The following is a 21,067-nucleotide window of genomic DNA, read 5'->3' as shown; positions in this document are numbered from 1 at the left end:
ATGTCGAAAATTTGTTATATATATTTGGGAGGTATTAGAATAGGTCGTAAAGTATATTACATATATCTAGCTGATAAGGGTGTTCCTATCCAGATTTTTTTTTCTATTTTAAATTTTATATTTTATAAAAAATACATATAACCCCAAATTTTCACTCTCCTAACCCATCATCCCATTTTGTAATCACGATTTTAGTATTTTTGTATGAACAATATCAAAATAATTACTTATAGTGAACCTGATCGAACTTTCTGCTACGTCATTCACGAGAAGCCTCGCGGCATTTTGACATTAAAAAATTTGCAATTTTTATTTAATTGATAAGAAATATAAACGTGTTTTATGATATTGAAAAGGTTGGTAAAATACTAAAAGATCAAATACATCGGTATACCGTTTTTATCAGTAAATACAACAATTTGGTCTATTTGTGTGTGTGTGTGTTACTGTAAAAATGCCAGCAAGACGCATGGGTCATTTGGGCCGTCGAACTAATAAAGCATCAAGCATGCGTAATAATAGAGCAGAAAGAACATTTCATATGTTCTTTCTGCTATATCAAATATACATATCATAACAAATTTCATAAAAATCGGTCTAGCCGTTTCGGAGGAATTCGACCGCAAACAACGTGACACAAGATTTTTATATATTAGATTGACTGCCTCGTTGGTCTAGTGGCTTGATGTAAGGCCGCAGATGAAAAAGACAAAAGTTATACGGCTATATAAGAAAAGCTACTTATATAAACGTTGTTTAGCGGCTGTTCAGTTCAATACTGATTTATCTCTTTCTGTCATTATTGATTTGACAATCGAAGGAAGAGGACACTAATCTAATCACCCGCTAAGCCCTTGTTAGCGGTAATAATACAATAATCAATTTTAGCCAGCAATGTTTTAGTGGTCGGATTAACCTACTTTTAAGTTTTATCGAATGTCTTTGACTAAAATAGATATGTTGTTATTCTATAAAATAGAAAAAAAAAACTAAAATAATCTGGAACGATAAAATTCGTGCCTCAATTAAAAAATAAACGGTAAAAATAAAACAAATTATTTAAAAAATAAAATTATATTAACGTGATAATTTACGTCGTAACGCCATACACATATAATTATTTTTATTATTATCTATGCCGATTCAATTTAAATACACATGATGCAAATTAAGTTTTAGGTAGCAACGGTGCCAAGCTAATGTACGATAAATAACATTTAGTAAAGTAAGCTACTTATTCTTTAAAATTTTTGAAAACTAATAAATGTACATCGAATTAAAATAAAATTAAACAAATTGAAATAATCCTGATGTGATATAAGATGAAGACGTTTAAGTATTGCCTTCATTAAAATGAAGAAAGGCAGAATATGTAAAAAAATAAATATTTATTGTCTTCGATAACTATACTTTATAAAAAAAAAAACAAGTATTCGTTTCTAATATTATGGCTTATTTGTTTTGATAGAAAATAAATAATTAAATATTTAATTTCATAATTGCAATAAAAGCAGTCGTCTAGTGTTAAAAACGTATATTAAGAGAGTTTCCCAAACTTAAAACGAAGCTTATATAAATAGCTACATATAACAATAGTTAATTTTCATAACCCCAAACACAACTTAATTACTTGCACACGACACATCTTAACGCTTAAAAGAAAAACAATAAATACAAACTACAACATTGAACAAGTCGCATTGTATACAAAATAAATGAAAACAATTACAAGAAAATTCTATAATTTGCTTCATTCATTCACACAATTCAAGGGAAAAACAAAATCGTATAAAAATCATACAAGTGAACGCCGAGTTTTTTCTTGTTTAATTATCAACAATAAACGATATTTTATTATGCACATCTTGTCATATTTAAGTACCAATAATCGTGTGAATCTTGTAGATAAAGTTCATTCAGCAAAACATCCCGTAACGATATATTTAATATCAAATTAACATTTCACCCATTAACACGGCAACAAGGAGAGTGGGGATGGGAGTAGACAACGCGAGTATATAAACGCAATGCATTCGACGGTGCAGTTGCACAACCATGTAAATGAGCTGAATGTAAACGGGATATTAAAAAAAACACAATAAATGCGAAACATTGGCGCTAAATATTTTGTAAGCTATTTCTTAACTAATTTGACTTTTTTACTTGCATTTATTTTTGTGTCAAATCATGAAATTGAACTTAAATTATCCAACCTATTGAGTTTTTACACACATTTTTGACGCTGGCAACACTGAACTTATTGTTTTTAATACATAGTTAAAATAAAACCTGCTTTTTAAAAAGGTTAATGATTAATAAATAAATAAAAAATACCTAAAAAGAGATAAGTACCGTCAAGCAAGTTAAGACATTGTGTACAAATAAATCGCCACTAATAAAACAACAAAGGAAGATGTATGCAAGTTGATACAACTTTATTTATTTACCGATTGAACTAGGAATGTGCAATTTACAATTTATGTTCATATCCCTCGATGTTATCAACCTAATTCCATTTCAGTCTTTCAATTTATATATATATTTGTAAATACACGTTCGCGGTATACATAATATATAGTATTATTTTGCAACAACATTTTTTAGTATAATACATTTCATTTAAAATGGTCACTGAGGCCTCATGTCTTACATTGTTGTTTAACGATTCTCGAACCTTTAAAGTCAAACCAGTACTTATCAAAATCTAATGACTCAAACCATTATAATATAATTAAATTTCATTTCGAAAATTATGTCTAGTTTACATATACTCCTGTTGTCAAATTAATAGTTTAATTTAAAAAAAAAAACATCTCGCTGTTTAACTTTAATTTGTCTTTAAAGGTCCGTTATGTTATAAAATAAAAACGATTTTAATTTATTTATATTTCTTTTGACGACATCAATTACGTATATATTGTATGTAAAGTGTAAAAATAATTTTTCTAACAATTATATATACAGCATTATCGGTTATTTATATCACATATATAAAAAGATCTTACTTTGTAAACATCATTATATACTTTAAACATGAAACCTTAGCAACCGACGTCTATACAAGGCGAGAAATATATGTATTTTTAATGTTAAAATAAAGCGTCATATAACCTGCTGTGTGAACAAAGCGGCAAATCAAAAATTGCTATTTTATTAATTAATTTATAATTATTAAGCTAAACGATACGTACAACGAATTAAAAGTTCATATAATTTGTTCATTTTATCATATTTAAATAAGTTTTTTTTTAATTTCGTTTTTCTCTCTGTTTAGTCTAACCTCTATATGACCTCGAACAGCGTCGAGATTTTATTGCCTCGAACAAAAGACAGACTCATCTTACCTCACATAAGGGTCGAGAGGTAGAATTTTTGTTTCTAGAAAGTTTTCACAAAGCCAAAATAAGAAATAACTTAATTTTTATTTCAGAGAAATTCTACAATTTGCCAGTATAAAGTATTTTTAAAATAAACTCGACTATTGCATATAATTAAATTTAAAGTTTTTATTATTTTTCAAGGAAACGTCACGGTCTGATCACAATCCTATACATTTTCGGTTTGCCCTGAGCCTTGCAAACACGATATTTAAAAAAAAATGCGCCTGCAGTGGCACGTTTACTAGTAACGGGTCGAGGTCGAAGAGAGATGTTTATAAAATAAGCAAGTGTGTTAGTACTTATACACATTTAAAGTAACCGTGAAGCTATCATATTTTTCGAGGGAATTGATTACAAAAGTGAACTATTACAAAAATACGTTTTAATTTCGATATTTCTACCACTCACATATACTTTATACGAAATAATATGATTTTATTTGTACCTTACTTCATAAATGAGACGTATTAAAATATTTTGCTCAAGATTCTGTTTCGGGTTGCCATTTTATTTCCCACAGAAACTCTATTATACGATTCAAATGTAGAGTATTCAATCAACTACATATTTCATGTTTAGTACGATATATTATTCATATTTAATCTGTAATTGGGTTGTATTTAAAATTAGAAGCATTATATTGTTTACAATTTTTGAATTACCGTTTGTATCCTAGCAGGACGGAACAAGTGTAGAAATCTTGTTTCAATTTTATGTGAAAATAAAATTAAGTAATTCCATACAGGCTTAACCAAACAATTGTATTATTGGTTGAGTTCATGAATCAAACATGGTTTACTTGTCGTCAGTCAGCAGTCTTCTGGGAACATCTCGATAGAACGACCAAACAATTTATTGCATTCGAACTCAGAACCTCGAGTTCTGCGGCCTTATATCTACTATCCCAAAGGTTAAATAGATACAGGAAAAAAGCCAACGACACGTCCAACGTGACATAGAATACAGTGAAGGATAAGGATCTGTGTGGTCACCCTTGTGTTGTGACCAAACGGCGCGGACTATGCAGGAACATCTATCATAATATTCTAATCAATTAATATACGTTTGAACTCTGGTAAGAAGTTATTGTATAATTTTTATTAGATTTCAAATAGCAACAATAATAATATATGTTTGGTTAAGCCATTGATATAGTCACTCGTTAAGTTTACAGGTCCTTCTTGTCGTCGGGACTGCTGGTCGAGTTGTCGGTTTCCTCTGGCTCCTCGTCTGAATAGTTCGTGGGCTCCTCTCCAGGTTTAAGTAATTTACCAACGAGGTCATATTTCTCTGAAATGCGAACAGATAATATTTTTATCATATTTTTTTGTTAAATTCGTTTCCCTATGTAGATGTACTTCCTAATTCTAAACAGACATAAATACATCGAAAATATTTATCTTAATATTATATTCTTTAGATAATTATCATATTAATTGCAGTCATTTTCCTTCATTTTAAAATCTTAGTGCATTATTTAAGCGCTTCTATAGAACAAGTTTTATTTTTATTTTTTTATAGAATATGAAGGTGGACGAGTATACGGTGGACAGGTGGCCCACCTGATGGTAAGTGGTCACCAAACGCCCTTAGACATTGGTATTGTAAGAAATGTCAACCATCGCTTATAGCCAATGCGCCACCAACCTTGGGAACTAAGATTTTATGTCCCTTGTGCCTTTAATTACACTGGCTCACTCACCCTTCAAACCGGAACACAAAAATATCAAGTATTGCTGTTTTGCGGTAGAATATCTGATGAGTGGGTGGTACCTACCCAGACGAGCTTGCACAAAGCTCTACCACCAGTGATTTTGAACCATCTTGTTACAGAAATTTACCATGAGACAGGAATGTAAATATTTCTACCGAGAAGAACCAACAAGTACTCTTTTCTGAACGAAGGCCTGGGCAGTATTTGAATTACTTGTAAAACAATATCTTGACTTGACTGTAGCGTTGCTAACGGTACTTAGATACGTCACTTGACGTCATACGTTCCATTACAAAAGATACAATGAAATATGTTTTTACGCGAAAATAAATTTCAAAATAAATGATTTTATATGTTACTAATGAGTAATTAAATAAACTGCTGCTCTTAAGAGCAAATTGACAATAAATAGCTATTATAAATGAACTAAGTTAAGTTTTACTTTATAATTATTAGTTATTTAAACGTTTTAAAATACATTAGTAGTAAAATACTGTAACGACAAAGGAGTGAATAAAGTAAGGGCAACACTTAGCAAAGTCATCCTCATCACTATCAGTTCTCAGAAATTTTTAAACTCTTTGACACTGACAGTAACTTAGTCATTATGGCATTTACATACTGTTTTGGTTAAATTAAACAAAACCAGTAAAGCTTGTAATGTTTGTTACTTTGTTGTTTAAAATCTTACAAGTTGAATTTCGATTTTTTCTTTTCCTATGGAGTTAAAATTTTACATGTTGGTGCAGTTCCGAAGACAATACGTTTTTCTGGTAAGCATGACGATGATGATGCTAACTAGTGTCATGATTACCTCGCTTTAAACGAAATGAGTTCGCAAAGCAGTCAAAAGCGTAAACAAGAAATTTTCTATTCTAAAATTGCTTGTTTTTAAAAATGTTTTTAACTAATAATTTCTTTTTCATTTATTTATACTAGAAATGTTGTTTTTAACATTTGCTTACAAACAAATAAGTTTTCATTATAATAATATTAGGCATATTTTATAAATTTACAATGAAAATGATAATTTATAATCCTTTATTTTAACTTAGTGTACTATTACTTAAATTGGTCCATTATAAGCACGGCATTTATAATTTTTCGACAGCTTATAATTTGTATTTAAAAAGCCCAGATGGCCTAGTGGTTAGAACGCGTGAATCTTAACCGATGATCGTGGGTTCAAACCCGGGCAAGCACCACTGAATTTGTTTTTATAATTCAGCTTGACGGTGAAGGAAAACATCGTGAGGAAACCTGCATGTGTCTAATTTCATTGAAATTATGCCACATGTGTATTCTACCAACCCGCATTGGAGCAGCGCGATGGGACAAGCTCCAAGCCTCCTCCTCAAAAAGGGAGAGGAGGCCTTAGCCCAGTAGTGGGACATTGACAGGCTGTTTCTGTTCTGTTCTTATAATTTGTATTTATTATTATAATGTAAGATTTTATGTCCATAATATGTCCAGTCGAAACATGATAATATGTATTACGATATAAAAGTTTTAGGTAGACCTTTATTCTACCCATGTGATGTCTGGACGGGTAACCAGTAATAATCGATCTGGAGGAAATTCTCCAGATCGATTATTACTGGTTACACTTTCTACTGCCAGACTCCGGTCTGTTACTGAGAATTTTCTGATAGGAAAATCGAATTATTTTTTTATTGGCCCGACCTCGGATTTGAACCTAGGTCTGTGCCCTTACATGTAGTCCAACGAGGCAGTCAGGGTAACCAGTAATATATATAATAAGAATCGTATCGTAATAGAACGAATGTAAAATTTTACATATTCCTTATATAGAATATGCAGTCAAGGACTAATAGCGAAGCTGCGGTAAATAAGTAACAATTTTCGCTCTCATACATTTAAACGTTTATAAAATTAACTCGTACGAAATAATAAGTGAACATCATGAGCTGTTAATCTTTAAGCAGATAGTCGTCAGTGCTATGTTGGATCTATGACAGTACAGTACAGTAACAGCCTGTTAATGTCCCACTGTTGGGCTAAGGCCTTCTCTCTCTTTTGAAGAGAAGGTTTGGAGCTTATTTCACCACACTGCTCCAATGCGGGTTGATGGAATACACATGTGGCAGAATTTCAGTGAAATTAGACACATGCAGGTTTCCTCACGATGTTAACCTTCACCGTCAAGCACGAGATGTATTATAAACACAAATTAAGCACATGAAAATTCAGTGGTGCTTGTCCAGGTTTGAACCCACGATCATCGCTTAAGATTCACGCGTTCTTACCACTAGGCCATCTCGACTTCTTAGCATAAAACGAGGATGTATTTACGTTGCGGTGTCAGAAACTGAGTGTTATATTGTGTCCTTGCTGTTCATGTAAAGACTTTCGTTAAGTCTATTAAAACGTTTATATAGCCTATTCCAATCACAAGAGGCGTAATGACAAACAAAAAAACGTTGATATGGAATTGACGTGATATCATTGGTTGAAAGATGTTGAATAATTTATAGATTCATAATGGATTCGTGAAAAAATGGCGTTTTGATTGTCGTCGATGTTGTTGTCGGAGGTTTGGAAGTAAAATTAAAGTATATATAAGAAATTAAATGGAACAGTAATCCAAAACTGTTTGCAATTTGTAGTTGAATATATAAAACTAAGGTTATCTCTACACTTTCGATTGGAATAGCCTATAGCACTATTGTGACACGAGGCACCTGAGCTTGAGCAACGAAAGGCAATTATATATGCCTTATTAAAAACGTATTTTTATAGTCACGTTTCGAAAAAATAATGAGAAAGGTTGAAAAACGAGTACCTTTACGCATAATATTTAAATTACGCGCAGATGGCCGTGACAGCTCAACTTTCACGAAACATAATACATATTTAAATTCAGATATTTGTGTGAAACTGATACTTAGTTAGGATATTATATATATATATTACTATAATTTTAATAAATATTTGATACTTTCTATATGAAGTTCATAATTTTGAAGATATCATGAAAATAATAGCGGAAATTTTGTTATACACGATCGATAAAAATGTGTTGGGATAAATATGATAGCAAGTTTTTTAGTTCGGTAAAGTGAGTTAGTTTAGTGTTTAATTACAACAAAAAAGCAGCTAAAAGAACTTATTAACTCGATAAGAAATCGATACATTCAAAAAAAGGTTATGGTTTTGTACAAGATGCGAAAATACTTCAGAATAAAATGGTTGCCTATCTATCTTTGTATTAAGTACACGCTAACTTTTATCTAAATCAAAATGGTGATACTTCATAGTTTTATAAACACTTTAAAAAGCCCCGACACAAAAAAGAAAAAAAAAACTCTAAAACGTAAAAAATCAAATGTGTACGTTAGCCGTTTAACTTTATTAACAGTATAAAAAAAATATATAAAAACTTGTGAAAATTGGTAAGACATTTTTGTCGAGTGGGCAATGAGCTGATATTCTTCAAACGCTTAAACAGATCATAATTTATAGCCAAGAAAAGGTTTCAAACAGAAAAAACAGCATCAACATCGGTCCATTCGTTTGAGAACCACAACGCCACACGTTAAACAATATATGACCTCTTTTTTATGTCAGGGGCTAAAAAATTAAGTAATATTAACTTTTTACAAAGAATAATAAATGACTGACACCTTCGTTTAGATTAAAACAATGTAAGGTAAGTAAACTGAATATCATCTTCTATGGTCGTTACCTTACGTTACGTTACTTTGTTTTCGCCGTCATGTATAGTAAAGATTAATAAGCACATTTTTCTGCTAAATAACATTAACATTGTGTTCATAATTACCACTTTCACTGCTTAGGTCATTTACTAAAACTAAACCGTATGCCGTGAAAAAATTACGAATGAATATTTTCGAGTCCATCGAAGCGATTATCATGTAACACGGTCGTTCGATACCACTGCATCCGAAACCGTCCACGGACCACCGAGGCGGATTGTCAAAGGGCCTCTGACAAAATTATTTAATCGAATTTTATTTTGTTATTTAGAAATGTATTAATAACATTTGTTTAACTAATTAATTCGCAATGCTGAACACAATAAATTAATATTTAATGTTATGTTTATTTAATTACATTAGTTTTTATAAAATACTACTTATTTATAAAATGAATTGTTTTATACTTATTCATTGTTTGTCTTTGTGCCACCAAATTGCAAGCAACTTTGCGAACAATCATTTATAGTTTACCAACCATATTCACTTGTAGCTTATTATTGTCGCATCTATAACTACATATAGCTACGACTAGGAACCGAGTCATGAAGCATACGGACAAAATATGTTTCAGTATGGACTAATTGTGTGTTAAAATATTATTTATTATTTGTTGAAACATCTCTGCAATTTTTTTATACTGCTCTCCTAGTGTAGTACACTGTCACAAATGTGATATCTGATTTAATATTGTTTTAGCAAAATAGTTTCTTTTATTGTTAATATAAGTAACTTGTATTTAAGTAACATATTCGTTCAAAAACTTTGATATTCTTAGTTGACAATCTTATCTTGAAGTGCACCAATGCAGTGTAAAGATTTAACAAGTAAATAATACATTATCAAATATTTTATCAAGTAAAACAATCTGTTCATGATTTTGGTTCTTATTATGTACTATTTAACCAGTCTACAAACTACAATCTGTACAATACACTGCTCTATTTATACTATAATAAATTGATAATGATGTTTGATATTATCGTTGATAAATTATCAATATTATCATATGTATATTAAAATATATTACATGCTTTGATTTTTTTAAATTGTATTTATGATATACAAACAAAACACAAATTAATTTACAATGTAATCATAAAAGTCTCTTTCCTAAAATATATTGAATTTAATCAATTGAATTAGAGTTGCCAGTAACAAATAATAAAATTAATACATAACATATTTATCATCCTATGTGTAAAAATTCTAGTAGAACTGTAAGTTATAATGTTCTTAATCTCACCTCTAAATTGAGCTTCCCACTCCTTAACAGATTCCATCTGCATAGAATTAAGGTCACTGAGGTCATCATACTCTTTATCTGTTGATGTCACAGAGAATGTAGCTAAGCCTCGTGATGCATCTTTACCTCCAAAAACTGCATATGGACCACCTATAACATTTAAGAATGTTAAAATACATATCATGAGGTCATTATACAAATACAAGCTACAAAACAACATTTAAAATATATAAACATTTTATTACCAATGTTTAAAAAGGTATTATGTTACATAACTCAAATGATATTCTGAAGGTGTGATGTAGAGACTTTTATCGATTGAATAAAATACAGCTCATCAATAAGCATTGATTTGAATAATAAATAATTTAACCAACTGCGTCAATGCTAGTATCAAAATGGTTCATGTATAATGCATCACAACATCATGAATACATAAACACTGAGTCACAAAGTAGACGCTATTAATAAACAGATGCACTCACCGGGTCCGTAAAAGCGGCGTCCTCGCGTCACATCGAATATCCACCCATTTACCGCCACCAGAACTCGACCATCGGGCTGTGTGCCGTCGTATTGCCGAAGTTCTGCTACTGTCATATCTTTCCTAATTTTTGGAAGCTCCGGCGTCGGTGGTTCCACGTACACTTTTCCAAACTTGCTTTTAAATATTTTATACACCAATACAACAATAATCAAAGTTAACAGCAAATTTACCGGACTATAAAAAATTTCATATATGATACTAGAATTAGATGTAGAACTCTCCGTTTCTATTGTTTTAGTCTCAGGCGTCGATGCCATTTTAACAAAGAATCAAAATACTTATATTATGAAACACTAATTATTTTATTTATGTACAAATTATATAAAACTAGCTCGCCGCTTAGTTGATTTTGTCTGAAAAATAATCAAGTCACTGACGTCAGCGTTCGTACTTCGTTCAGACAGCGACAATTGTACAGTGTTACCAGATTTACTTACAAAAACTGCCACACTTTCATTATATTAAATAATAAATTTATAGCCCATTTCATATTTAATTAAGTTAATATAAAGGATATTTACAGGTGAACATAATAAACTATAAAATAAACATACATAATTGAAAATAATGGATTATAGTAACTTAATAATTATAAGTTTAAAGAATTTATTTCTCATAAAGAATTACAGAAATTCACTTACATGAGAAAGTTACAAACTAATATAAAAATCTAAGCGTAGAGTGTTACAAAAATTCATAAGAAAGAAGGTAGATGCAGAAATTTTTCGACGATCAACGAGCTTGTTAAACATATCGCCCGCCGTGTCACCTCAGGAATACAAAAGTATGGATGCGGCATATTTATTGAAATCTGTTCATCATTTTATTTTATTATTATTTTTAATATATATTTTCCTTTTTTTCCATTTTCTTTTTTTTTCATTTTTTAGACAAAATTTTTTTTTTTTGTTTTTAGAATTTTTTAGAATTATTGTTTTATCATTTATATATATTTATTGTACTATGTTGTTTGTTATATAAAATCTTAGACGTCTTTTGAAACTTGCCATAGATGTGGGCTCTTTAATGTCTCTCGGTAACCCGTTGTACAGCTTAGCTCCCTCGAAAGTAATATTTTTTTTTCCGTAATTAGTTCTAGGGATGCGCAAGGTAATATGATCTGCGTTACGCAATTGAATTCTTTGTATAGCTGATTTTGTTTTAAAATTTAAATTTGTGTGGATTTCTTTATTCAATATTTTTCGTACTAATATGCATGTTTTATAGGCATATGTTTGAGCGATATTTACTATTTTAGTATTTTTATAAATTTTTTCAGATGATGTTAGGAAGTTGTAGTTAAATAACACTTTAATCAATTTATTTTGAGCGGTTTGTATTTTCTTAAGGTGTACTTTCGCCGCAGTCCCCCAGATCTCAATTAAGTAATCGATATGTGGTTTCACCAATGAGTTATATATCAGATATTTTACTTTTCGCGGTAAACATCGCGCTACACCACGAAGAGCTCTGGTCAAGGATTATAATTTTGATATGATTTTTTGGATGTGTGGTTCCCATGTCAGCTTATATTTATTTGTTCGGAATTAATAGTAGGTTCAGTGTAGGCTTTTATCTTCTTGTTTTTTGCAGTAAATATTACATAATTTGTTTTTTCTATATTAATAGTCAGCAAATTACCTTTAAACCATATATCAAGAAGCTGTAGGTCGTCCTGAACGTCGTTGATAATGTCAGTAATAGAGGAACCATAATAGAAAAGACTAGAGTCGTCGGCGTAGAGAGCCAAATCTCCTTTTAACCCAATATCTTGTATATCGTTGATATATATTAGGAATAGTAGAGGTCCCAAAATGGAACCTTGAGGTACGCCGTAAAGAATGGGTCTTGGACTACTTTGTTTGTCATTTATTTTCACAATTTGGTGACGATTATTTAAGTAAGATTTTTAACACCTCAAGGGCCTTTCCAGTTACGCCTATATTAGATAATTTCTGCAGTAGTGTATCATGGCTCACTGTATCGAATGCTTTTCTGAGATCAATAAAAACACCTAATACTATCTTTTTTTTTGTCAATATTGGTTTTAATTCGGGTGATGAGGTCAATTGTGATTGAAAGAGTGTTTTAGTGTTGTCGAAAACCATATTACTTTTGAGATAAAATCTTATTACGGGTTAGAAATGTGTACAAGCGATTATAGATTGACTTTTCATAGACTTTTGAAAGAACAGGTAGAACAGAAATGGGTCGGTAGTTACCTGGATCTAATTTACTTCCTGATTTATATATAGGTGTCACCTTTGCTGTCTTTAAATTATCTGGGAAAATGCCATTTTCAAAACATTCATTTATGCAGCAACTTAGTTCATCGGCCATCAGCAGCTCAATAGACTTAACAGATTTAATACTTATTCCATCTAGGCCAGAACTGCTGTTTGTTTTTAAATCCTTTACTATTTTCTGAACTTCATTTATGGTAACGGGTTCAAATTTTGAAATTTCATTTCCATTTTTAACCAAATGTGGAGTGTGGTGTATAGGATATAGTGAAATAATCTTATTTGCTAAATTTAACCCAATCATAGAGAAATACAAATTAAACTGTTCACATACTTCCGTCTCACCAACAATAACGTTGGAATCAATTTGGAGTCTAAGTGGTGATAGTACGCTTTTGATGTTATTGATGGACAGACTTTTTATTAAATTCCACATCTTGGTAGGCTTATTTAAGCAGGTATTAAAGGTTTTAAGGTAATAATTGTGTTTTGAATTTTGAATAATTTCGGTACCAATTTCTTCTGCTTGTCCAAATCTTCATTTATAGTTTTATATCTGGGGTCAGATTTATTTTTTAACTGAAATAATTTATTTCTTTTATTTATTGCATCTATGACATCCCGGTTGATCCAATTCTGTTTGGGTGGGTTTAATACCTTGATTTTTTTAACTTTGCTATTTGATAAACAGGTCAATATTTTCCTCTCCAAGCTTGTGTATGTGTTGTTAACGTTGTCTTTGCTCATCTCCTGGAAAGATCTAAAAAACCTATTGTAGTCAATTGCATTGTATTGTATTCGTTTAACTGGTACTTGTTGACATTTCTTTACTTCTAAGAAAATCTGTTTGTGGTCAGCCATTGCTGAATCTATGATTGCTAAGTGGAATTCATTTTGTTTAACACTTGAGCATACGTGATCCAATATAGTTGTTGTTGTATTAGTCTCACTAGCGCAGTAGTCACGATTGATTTTGTTTAAAATTTGGATAGCATTCTCTCTTAAAGTAAGCTGATAATTACGAGCCGCAGCATTGGGTTTCAATAAGTCATAATTAAAGTCTCCAAAAATTAACATTCTCTTTCTTCTATGTAGTTGCAGTGAATACTCCTCGAGAAATTCACTTGAGTTTGTTCTGTCAGGTTTATATATGACACCTACATCCATACAATACTTGTCAATATGTACCCAAAGAAAGTGGTTATCATTGGTACAGCTTTCCTCTAGAAGATGGTGATTTAAGCTGTCATGGACAAACATTGACACGCCACCTCCCCTTGAATATTGTCTAAAGTTGTAGTAGTTTGAGTATCCAGGTAATTGAAGTCTACTAGCTTCTTCCTTATCTTTTATCTACGTTTCGAATAGAGCAACAATATGTACTGTGTATTGAAAAGATTGTAGATACATTTTAACTCATCAAATTTACCCGGTTTAACTGAATAGGTATGTGCAATTTGATACGATACGTTATTGTTAAAAGACATACCTAGATTTTCGTTATTGTGGCTGTATAGTTTTTTGGCTGCGTTTTTATTATTTTGGGGACCCCTTTTTCATATTTAATGCGTAAGTTACACTCTCCATTGGCAGTTCGGTGTTGGAGCTCTGTTTGTAGATTCTTTAAAAATTCTCTTTGATAGGGTGTCTGATCAGAAAATATTTTAACGTTACTTAGTCGTACAGTACTTTTATTACGGAGTAGTTGTTTCGTAATTTTTTCAGAAGAGAAGCATACTTTTATAAGGCGAGTTTTAGTTGGTTGGTATCTGCCAAGTCTGTATATTTGTTGAAGGTCAGGACAGTCGTTTGTAAGTAACTTAATTATTTTTGATACTTCTTGTATGTCAGCACTGGATTCTGTTATACCAGCTAAGATGATGTTTTTGCTCCTTATATTACGTTCTTGATATTCATTTATTAATTTTGTTGCTGTCTTGTGTTGCAGATAGTTTCAGTAGGTCAATTTCGGATTCTAAAAGCTTGACTCTTTTTTCCGTGTCTTGTGCAGATGTGACGAGTTGGTGCATGTCTGTCCGTAGTTTGTCTTGTTCTATGGTCATACTAGCCATGGTGTTGCTAATAGTATTGACCTCGTTTCTAATAGCGGTTCCGTCCTGGCAAAGCTTATTAATGTTGTCGTTTTGAATGCTACTGGTTGAAGAGATGAGGGCCATCATATCTGCCATTTGTTTTTTTAACTCAGATAATTCATCCATGATACAGTCATTTTCACTGTGGAGTTTACGTTTGTTTCTGAAAGTAACTTGCGTAGTATCAGAAGCAGTACTCATGTTCAATTGGGAATCACTACTTCCACGGCATATGCCACCTCCATTTGGTGAGCGCAGTAAACTATTCATAATAGCTCCGTGTTTCTTTGAGTCGTTTGATAGCAGATGTTGTTACACCGTACAAGCGCGCGGCAGACCAAAATGAATTCAGAGTACTTAGAACTAGGATTTACTTTTGTATATTACTGTAAATTAATTATTTTTAATACACAAACAACACGTCCACACTGTGCGCTTGCGCACTGCGACTCTCCTGCGAGTTATGCATTCCGAAATGAGTATTATTGAATTTCTGCCTTTCATCCTATTACAATAATTTTGGGACATCGTTTTGGTTTCATTGGAGGTCAATATGGCTTAAAAATAAATGTACACTTCGATATGAAAACAAAACCATGGAAATGTATTTGGTGAGTGACTTATACAAGCCCGTCCGGATAGTCATCTTCATCATATATTCTACAGTCAAACAACAATTCTTAATATTGTTATGCTCCAGTTTGTAAAGTGAGTGAGCTTTCCACTAGCTCCACCCTTTTGGTTCCACATGGTCGTAACATCTTAATTCCCTAGGTTAGGACCGTATAGCTATGCAAGGGATGGAAATTTTTTCTTAAAGTATTTATGTTAATGACGGTGACCACTCACCATCAATTGGCCATTTGCTAGTCAAACGAACGGTTAAATAGTTAAACAGACTATAAATACAACTTAAACATATTTTCTCTAATTCAAAAAAAAGATTTTCATTTTCTACTAAAATAGTAGGCGAAAATGAATATGTCACTTTGAAGCTATTTTTGTCATTGACTTGACAAGTTGTCACTTGTCACCGGGCACAACATTGCGGTACGGTGGTGATGTGGTTGATTATTTATTTACTTTAAAACATTATTTATAAGAACACCGCTATTAACGGTGTAAAGTTAAAAAGGCAATAAAAATATAGTGAGCGTGAAATTCTAGCTTTATTTATAAAGCTTTTAAATAAACATGAAAGATCGTCAATCAGATTTGTGTTCGAAATATATAAAAATCTTTATTGTTGTTTCTTGTTACTGGTAAGTTGTAATATTTTTTTTTATAAAATTAAATATTTCCTTTAAGAATAGAATAAAAGTAAGTTATACGTGTCTTGCATACATAGATATTTGATTTTATATCTGATATAATATCTTTTATACCTCTAAACTTTGTATGAGTTATTATTATCTATTATCAATAGATTGGTAATCGCTAATAATTGGTTTATTTCTGAGTATAAAATAATTATTTCACGATATCACCATAATGTTAATAATCTTATGTTTTCAGGATAGTATCAATTGCAACAGTTTTTGTAAATAAGAGTCTGTTAAGCAGTCAATCTGTTAATTTGGAAGCTCCCTTGTTTATAACATGGTTTCAATGTGTAGTTTCATTTACAATATGTTTTACATTGAGCAAAACAGGAGGTATTCCTGGTATATTCAGTTTTCCAAAAGGTACACCATGGTCTAAAGATATTGTTGGAAAAGTAAGTGAAATCACAACACTAAGTTTTTTTTCTATAACAATACTTATATATACATTAACACTACATGTATTTGCAGGTAATCCCGTTATCTATAATGTTTACATTGATGATAGCAACAAATAATCTCTGCTTGAAATATGTTGGAGTACCATTTTACTACATAGGAAGGTCTCTGACTACAGTATTTAATGTTATATTTAGTTGGATTTTATTGAGACAAGTTACATCATACAGATGTGTACTTTGCTGTGGTTTCATCATATTTGGATTCTATCTCGGTGTTGATCAGGAGAACTTACTTGGTAATTAATTAAAAAGTTATTTATTAAGTACATAATATTATTTTGAATAAGATTTTACAATGTCCAAGCTGCCTCATAATTAATTTATTAGTATTTTTACTAGATTACAAATCAAAAACACATTAACTTTTATAAAATTAAATTTATGCTATGCACTGTTTTCGATTTAATTTAAGCATAATAATTAAATTAGTTAGGAACATATATCATAATTATTCCATCCATAAGAATAAAACTTATTTTCAATTGAATTGGGAATTGTTGCTGGTGCCTAATGTTGCTAATGCAGTGTATATAAATTATTTTAATTTTTTATTCAACTCATTATTTTATATAAACATGATACAGTCAATACTCCTTTTCTAGTAGAAACCATTTATGGCTGATAAAGTAGGCATCTAAATGTACTTTATAACTTTTGATTTATGTAAGTAATACTTAGTAAGGGTATGTAGTATATCTCAGTAGAAGAAAGACACAGTTCTGTTGTTCCTGTCCAAGTTGTCATGCTTGAAGCAATAAAATAAACTTAACTTCTGGAGTTAAAAGTTATTATGTCTTTTGTGTTATATTTATTACATATTCTTTATTAAATGGATTAATTTTTCAATTTCAGGTTCATTTTCATTAATTGGAACAATATATGGAGTCGTTGGCTCCCTCATGTTGTCTCTATACTCCATTTACACAAAAAAAATCTTACCGATTGTGAACCAAGAAGTATGGTTATTATCTTATTATAATAATGCATACTCAATTATTTTATTTTTACCACTGATAGTTATAAATGGAGAAGTGACTGTTTTGTTGAATTATAATAATTTTAATAGCACTTATTTCTGGATACAAATGGTTATCGGTGGATTCTGTGGATTTGCTATTGGCTATGTGACATCATTGCAAATTAAGGTAAGATATTATCATTATATAATAATAATGATATCCTCCAGACCGATTTTAGCCACGGTGGCTATGCAGCCTAACTACGCAGGAGATATTATAGTGCACAAGTGTGTGTGCAAACACAGTTGCACTCTCTATTCCCTAATTATGGGAGGGCAATCCGACATGACCGGAGCTCTCTCCAGTCAGGCGCAGGACCAACGGCTTTACGTGCTTTCTGAGGCCCGGGAGTGAACACACTTCCAACTTCTAGACTCCGGGCTGCTGCTGAGAATTTTCTGACAGAAAAACCCAATAACTTTTTTATTGGCCTGACCTGGGAATTTAACCCAGGACCTCCGGGTCTGCGGCCTTACATCAAGTCACTAGACCAACGAGGCAGTAAAGATATTATATTAAGATGAAAGGCGAAGGCCATCCTCCATGGACATTAGACAGATGCACTCCTTGTTCTCTTTACTCTCCATAATATATTGTGTTGGCAATCCAACACCTGTGCAACATTATTATGTGATAGCCATTTTACCAGTAATAAATATATATAAAAATATTGGATTAAATTGTTAATATATTTGTATACTTCAGTTCTGTTTAAGAAATATGTTTTACATGAAATGTTACATTTAAATTCGATTTTCTTTATTCAATTTAGAAGCTTAATAAGGATTTAAAACAACACAAAATTGCCTCCTGCACATAACGCTAGAGATGATTTATTTTTTGTCATTTTACTGACAGTTTTGAATAACAAAACAAGCAAAATGGGAGGCATTACATGCGGCCTGCAGGCCGCCCATTTTTACAAATATCCCATACGACTCGCGTTACACATAAACTATATCAGTAATCTATGCCTTGCCATCCATTAAGTCCACATGCCTGATTGTATGTTAAAAGTCAGGTCGACCTTTAGCATAAAATCAGGCACCAGGATGCTGGGATGCGGATTATACCCCGACACTCATAACCAAATTGCTTAGAGCCAACCAGGCAGAGACAAATACACGTGTCAATAATATATTTACAAAGTTTCAACATTTAAATGAACAATGTGTAAGGTAAGGTAACAGCCTGTGAATGTCCCACTGCTGGGCTAAAGGCCTCCTCTCCTCTTTTTGAAGAGAAGGTTTGGAGCTTATTCCACCACGCTGCTCCAATGCGGGTTGGTGGAATACACATGTGGCAGAATTTCAGTGAAATTAGACACATGCAGGTTTCCTCACGATGTGTACAATACTGATAACAAAAGTATTCATTTTTATATTATATGCAAAATTTAAGACGATTTAAATCGAAGAATCTCTTTAATCCAAGCATACTTAGTTTTAATGTGTTTTATGTGTATTTATAATTCTGTGAGCGTTTAAGTGAAACCTCTTTTATGAAATCTGCACGAGTCGGATGGTACTCTTTTACATTTTACAGACTTGTGCAGAAGTTAGAGGCTAAATACGGGATGTTACGCATTTCTTTTACTTTCATAAGAGCTTGTCGATAATATGAAGTTATTAATTTTTTCTAGGTCACGTCACCCTTGACTCATAATATATCGGGAACAGCGAAGGCATGCGCTCAAACAGTGATAGCAACTCAGTGGTATAATGAAACCAAGAATGGTCTCTGGTGGATGTCAAATATAATAGTGCTAGCGAGCAGCGCATTGTATGCAAGGTTTAAACAAGTTGAAATGGAAGAGAATTCTAGAAAACCAATTCCAGAAGAAAGAAAGAGCTTAGTGTAACTGGATAATGATGTTAGTAATAGTATAACGAATTAAACAAAATAATTATAGACATACCAAAGTCGTAATTAAATTAAATATATTGTTATAATACAAATTACTTTAAGTATAATAAATGTGTTATAGTATTAATATTAAGAATATAAATACCTATTTATCCTGCACAAATGTAGTAGACTTATTTTTTTTAATTGTTCTACCAAATACAATCGCCATTTTATCATATTACAGTAAAAACTAAATCAAAAATTACCTTAATAGATGAGTATTATGAACTATAATCTTGTCATTGTTAACATGATATATCCTATTTACGCGAAAAAATTCGATCTTTAAAATAATCTTATAGTTAAGACTTATTAAATTTTACTAGTTCAATGGTCTAACATATATTTTCAAGGAACTTATATCTAATTATAATTCTCCCGTGTATGTATATTCACTTAGAAAATTACTAGCAAACCTGTTTTACAGTAAATTACAGTCAACAGCATGGAAATGTTTTAGCGTTTGTTGTATTGCACCGTCAGCAGATAAATAAATAATCAAATTTGTAAAATTCTTAAAAATGAAATTCGTCAACTGCAAACATTTCGTAGTCGCCCACATCCACGTTTTCATCATAATTCGTTCTCAACTTGTTTCAAAGGCCTCGTCTCTACCCTTCCTTTTCAATAGTATGTAGACCAACATTTCTCCATTTTTCTACAGTTAAAGATTTCCTCGGCTAATGTCATTATAACATCCATCTCGATTGTGATATTTTTTATACTTTAATTACTAAGAAAATAATAATAATCAAAATGGCATTTCTAACGCTTCTTATACTAAAATTCGAGCCATAAGGTAGCCAGTACAAACTGGTTTATTTTGGTTTTAGTCACTGTTTACGTTATCACAAACGCAAAAACCTCTCCAAGCCGATTAATCTATGTGATGTTTACTGTATACATATATATTTATAAAGTACCTAACACACATGAAATATAAACAAAATTGTTTAATAATTGACGGATGCTAGCACTGTTTTCATACAGTTTGTATTTTTGCACATGTATCATTCGATTGATTTATTACATATTATAATATGTTTATTTTTATACTAGATTTTTAGATGTATAATCATATAATTTATGTTAATTAAAAAATCGGACGTACGAAAGCTTAATAAGCCCAAGTACCATTGCAGTTAACCTATTCAAATTATTCTAATTTAAAATGATTACAATGTAATATATAAGCGGACCCTGGCGTTAGTAGGCCGGGAAAACGCTAGGCAGAAGAAGACTATGTAGAGTATGATAATATTATTTATAATGTAAATTGAATACATATCAAAATAAATTATAGAAAATAAAACTAGTTGCTTCGAGGATAAAATGCATTTAAAACTATGATTAGGATATTTGGTAAGATAAATATATAAGCATTGAATAAGTGGAAC

General features: G+C 31.3%; 2 protein-coding genes across 2 annotated transcripts; one reads left to right on the top strand and one right to left on the bottom strand.

Moving 5' to 3' along the window:
- Positions 1-1,519: 1,519 nt before the first annotated feature.
- LOC126768160 (membrane-associated progesterone receptor component 1) lies at positions 1,520-11,001 on the bottom strand. Its single transcript, XM_050486104.1, has 3 exons — positions 10,563-11,001; positions 10,078-10,227; positions 1,520-4,670 (listed from the first exon to the last, which is right to left on the bottom strand). Exons 1-3 carry the CDS (start codon positions 10,879-10,881, stop codon positions 4,549-4,551), a joined length of 591 nt encoding a protein of 196 aa, XP_050342061.1. The 5' UTR covers positions 10,882-11,001; the 3' UTR covers positions 1,520-4,548.
- Positions 11,002-15,994: 4,993 nt separating this feature from the next.
- On the top strand, positions 15,995-19,791 carry LOC126768149 (GDP-fucose transporter 1). Its single transcript, XM_050486086.1, has 5 exons — positions 15,995-16,222; positions 16,476-16,677; positions 16,754-16,979; positions 17,596-17,888; positions 19,405-19,791. Exons 1-5 carry the CDS (start codon positions 16,155-16,157, stop codon positions 19,621-19,623), a joined length of 1,008 nt encoding a protein of 335 aa, XP_050342043.1. The 5' UTR covers positions 15,995-16,154; the 3' UTR covers positions 19,624-19,791.
- The last annotated feature ends 1,276 nt before the right edge of the window (positions 19,792-21,067 follow it).

This window comes from Nymphalis io, chromosome 4 (assembly GCF_905147045.1).
Source record: "Nymphalis io chromosome 4, ilAglIoxx1.1, whole genome shotgun sequence".
Lineage (NCBI taxonomy): Eukaryota > Metazoa > Arthropoda > Insecta > Lepidoptera > Nymphalidae > Nymphalis > Nymphalis io.
Note: the sequence above shows the minus strand (reverse complement) of the source record. Positions and strands in the feature narration are given on the sequence as shown.

Excerpts from the sequence above, each read along its gene's own strand:
- LOC126768160 (XM_050486104.1), bottom strand. The coding sequence starts at position 10,881 with ATGGCATCGACGCCTGAGACTAAAACAATAGAAACGGAGAGTTCTACA. Across the intron at positions 10,228-10,562 it reads ACGCCGCTTTTACGGACCCG|GTGGTCCATATGCAGTTTTT; the intron begins GTGAGTGCATCT and ends TAAATGTTATAG. Across the intron at positions 4,671-10,077 it reads GTGGGAAGCTCAATTTAGAG|AGAAATATGACCTCGTTGGT; the intron begins GTGAGATTAAGA and ends TTCGCATTTCAG.
- LOC126768149 (XM_050486086.1), top strand. The coding sequence starts at position 16,155 with ATGAAAGATCGTCAATCAGATTTGTGTTCGAAATATATAAAAATCTTT. Across the intron at positions 16,223-16,475 it reads ATTGTTGTTTCTTGTTACTG|GATAGTATCAATTGCAACAG; the intron begins GTAAGTTGTAAT and ends TTATGTTTTCAG. Across the intron at positions 16,678-16,753 it reads CTAAAGATATTGTTGGAAAA|GTAATCCCGTTATCTATAAT; the intron begins GTAAGTGAAATC and ends ATGTATTTGCAG.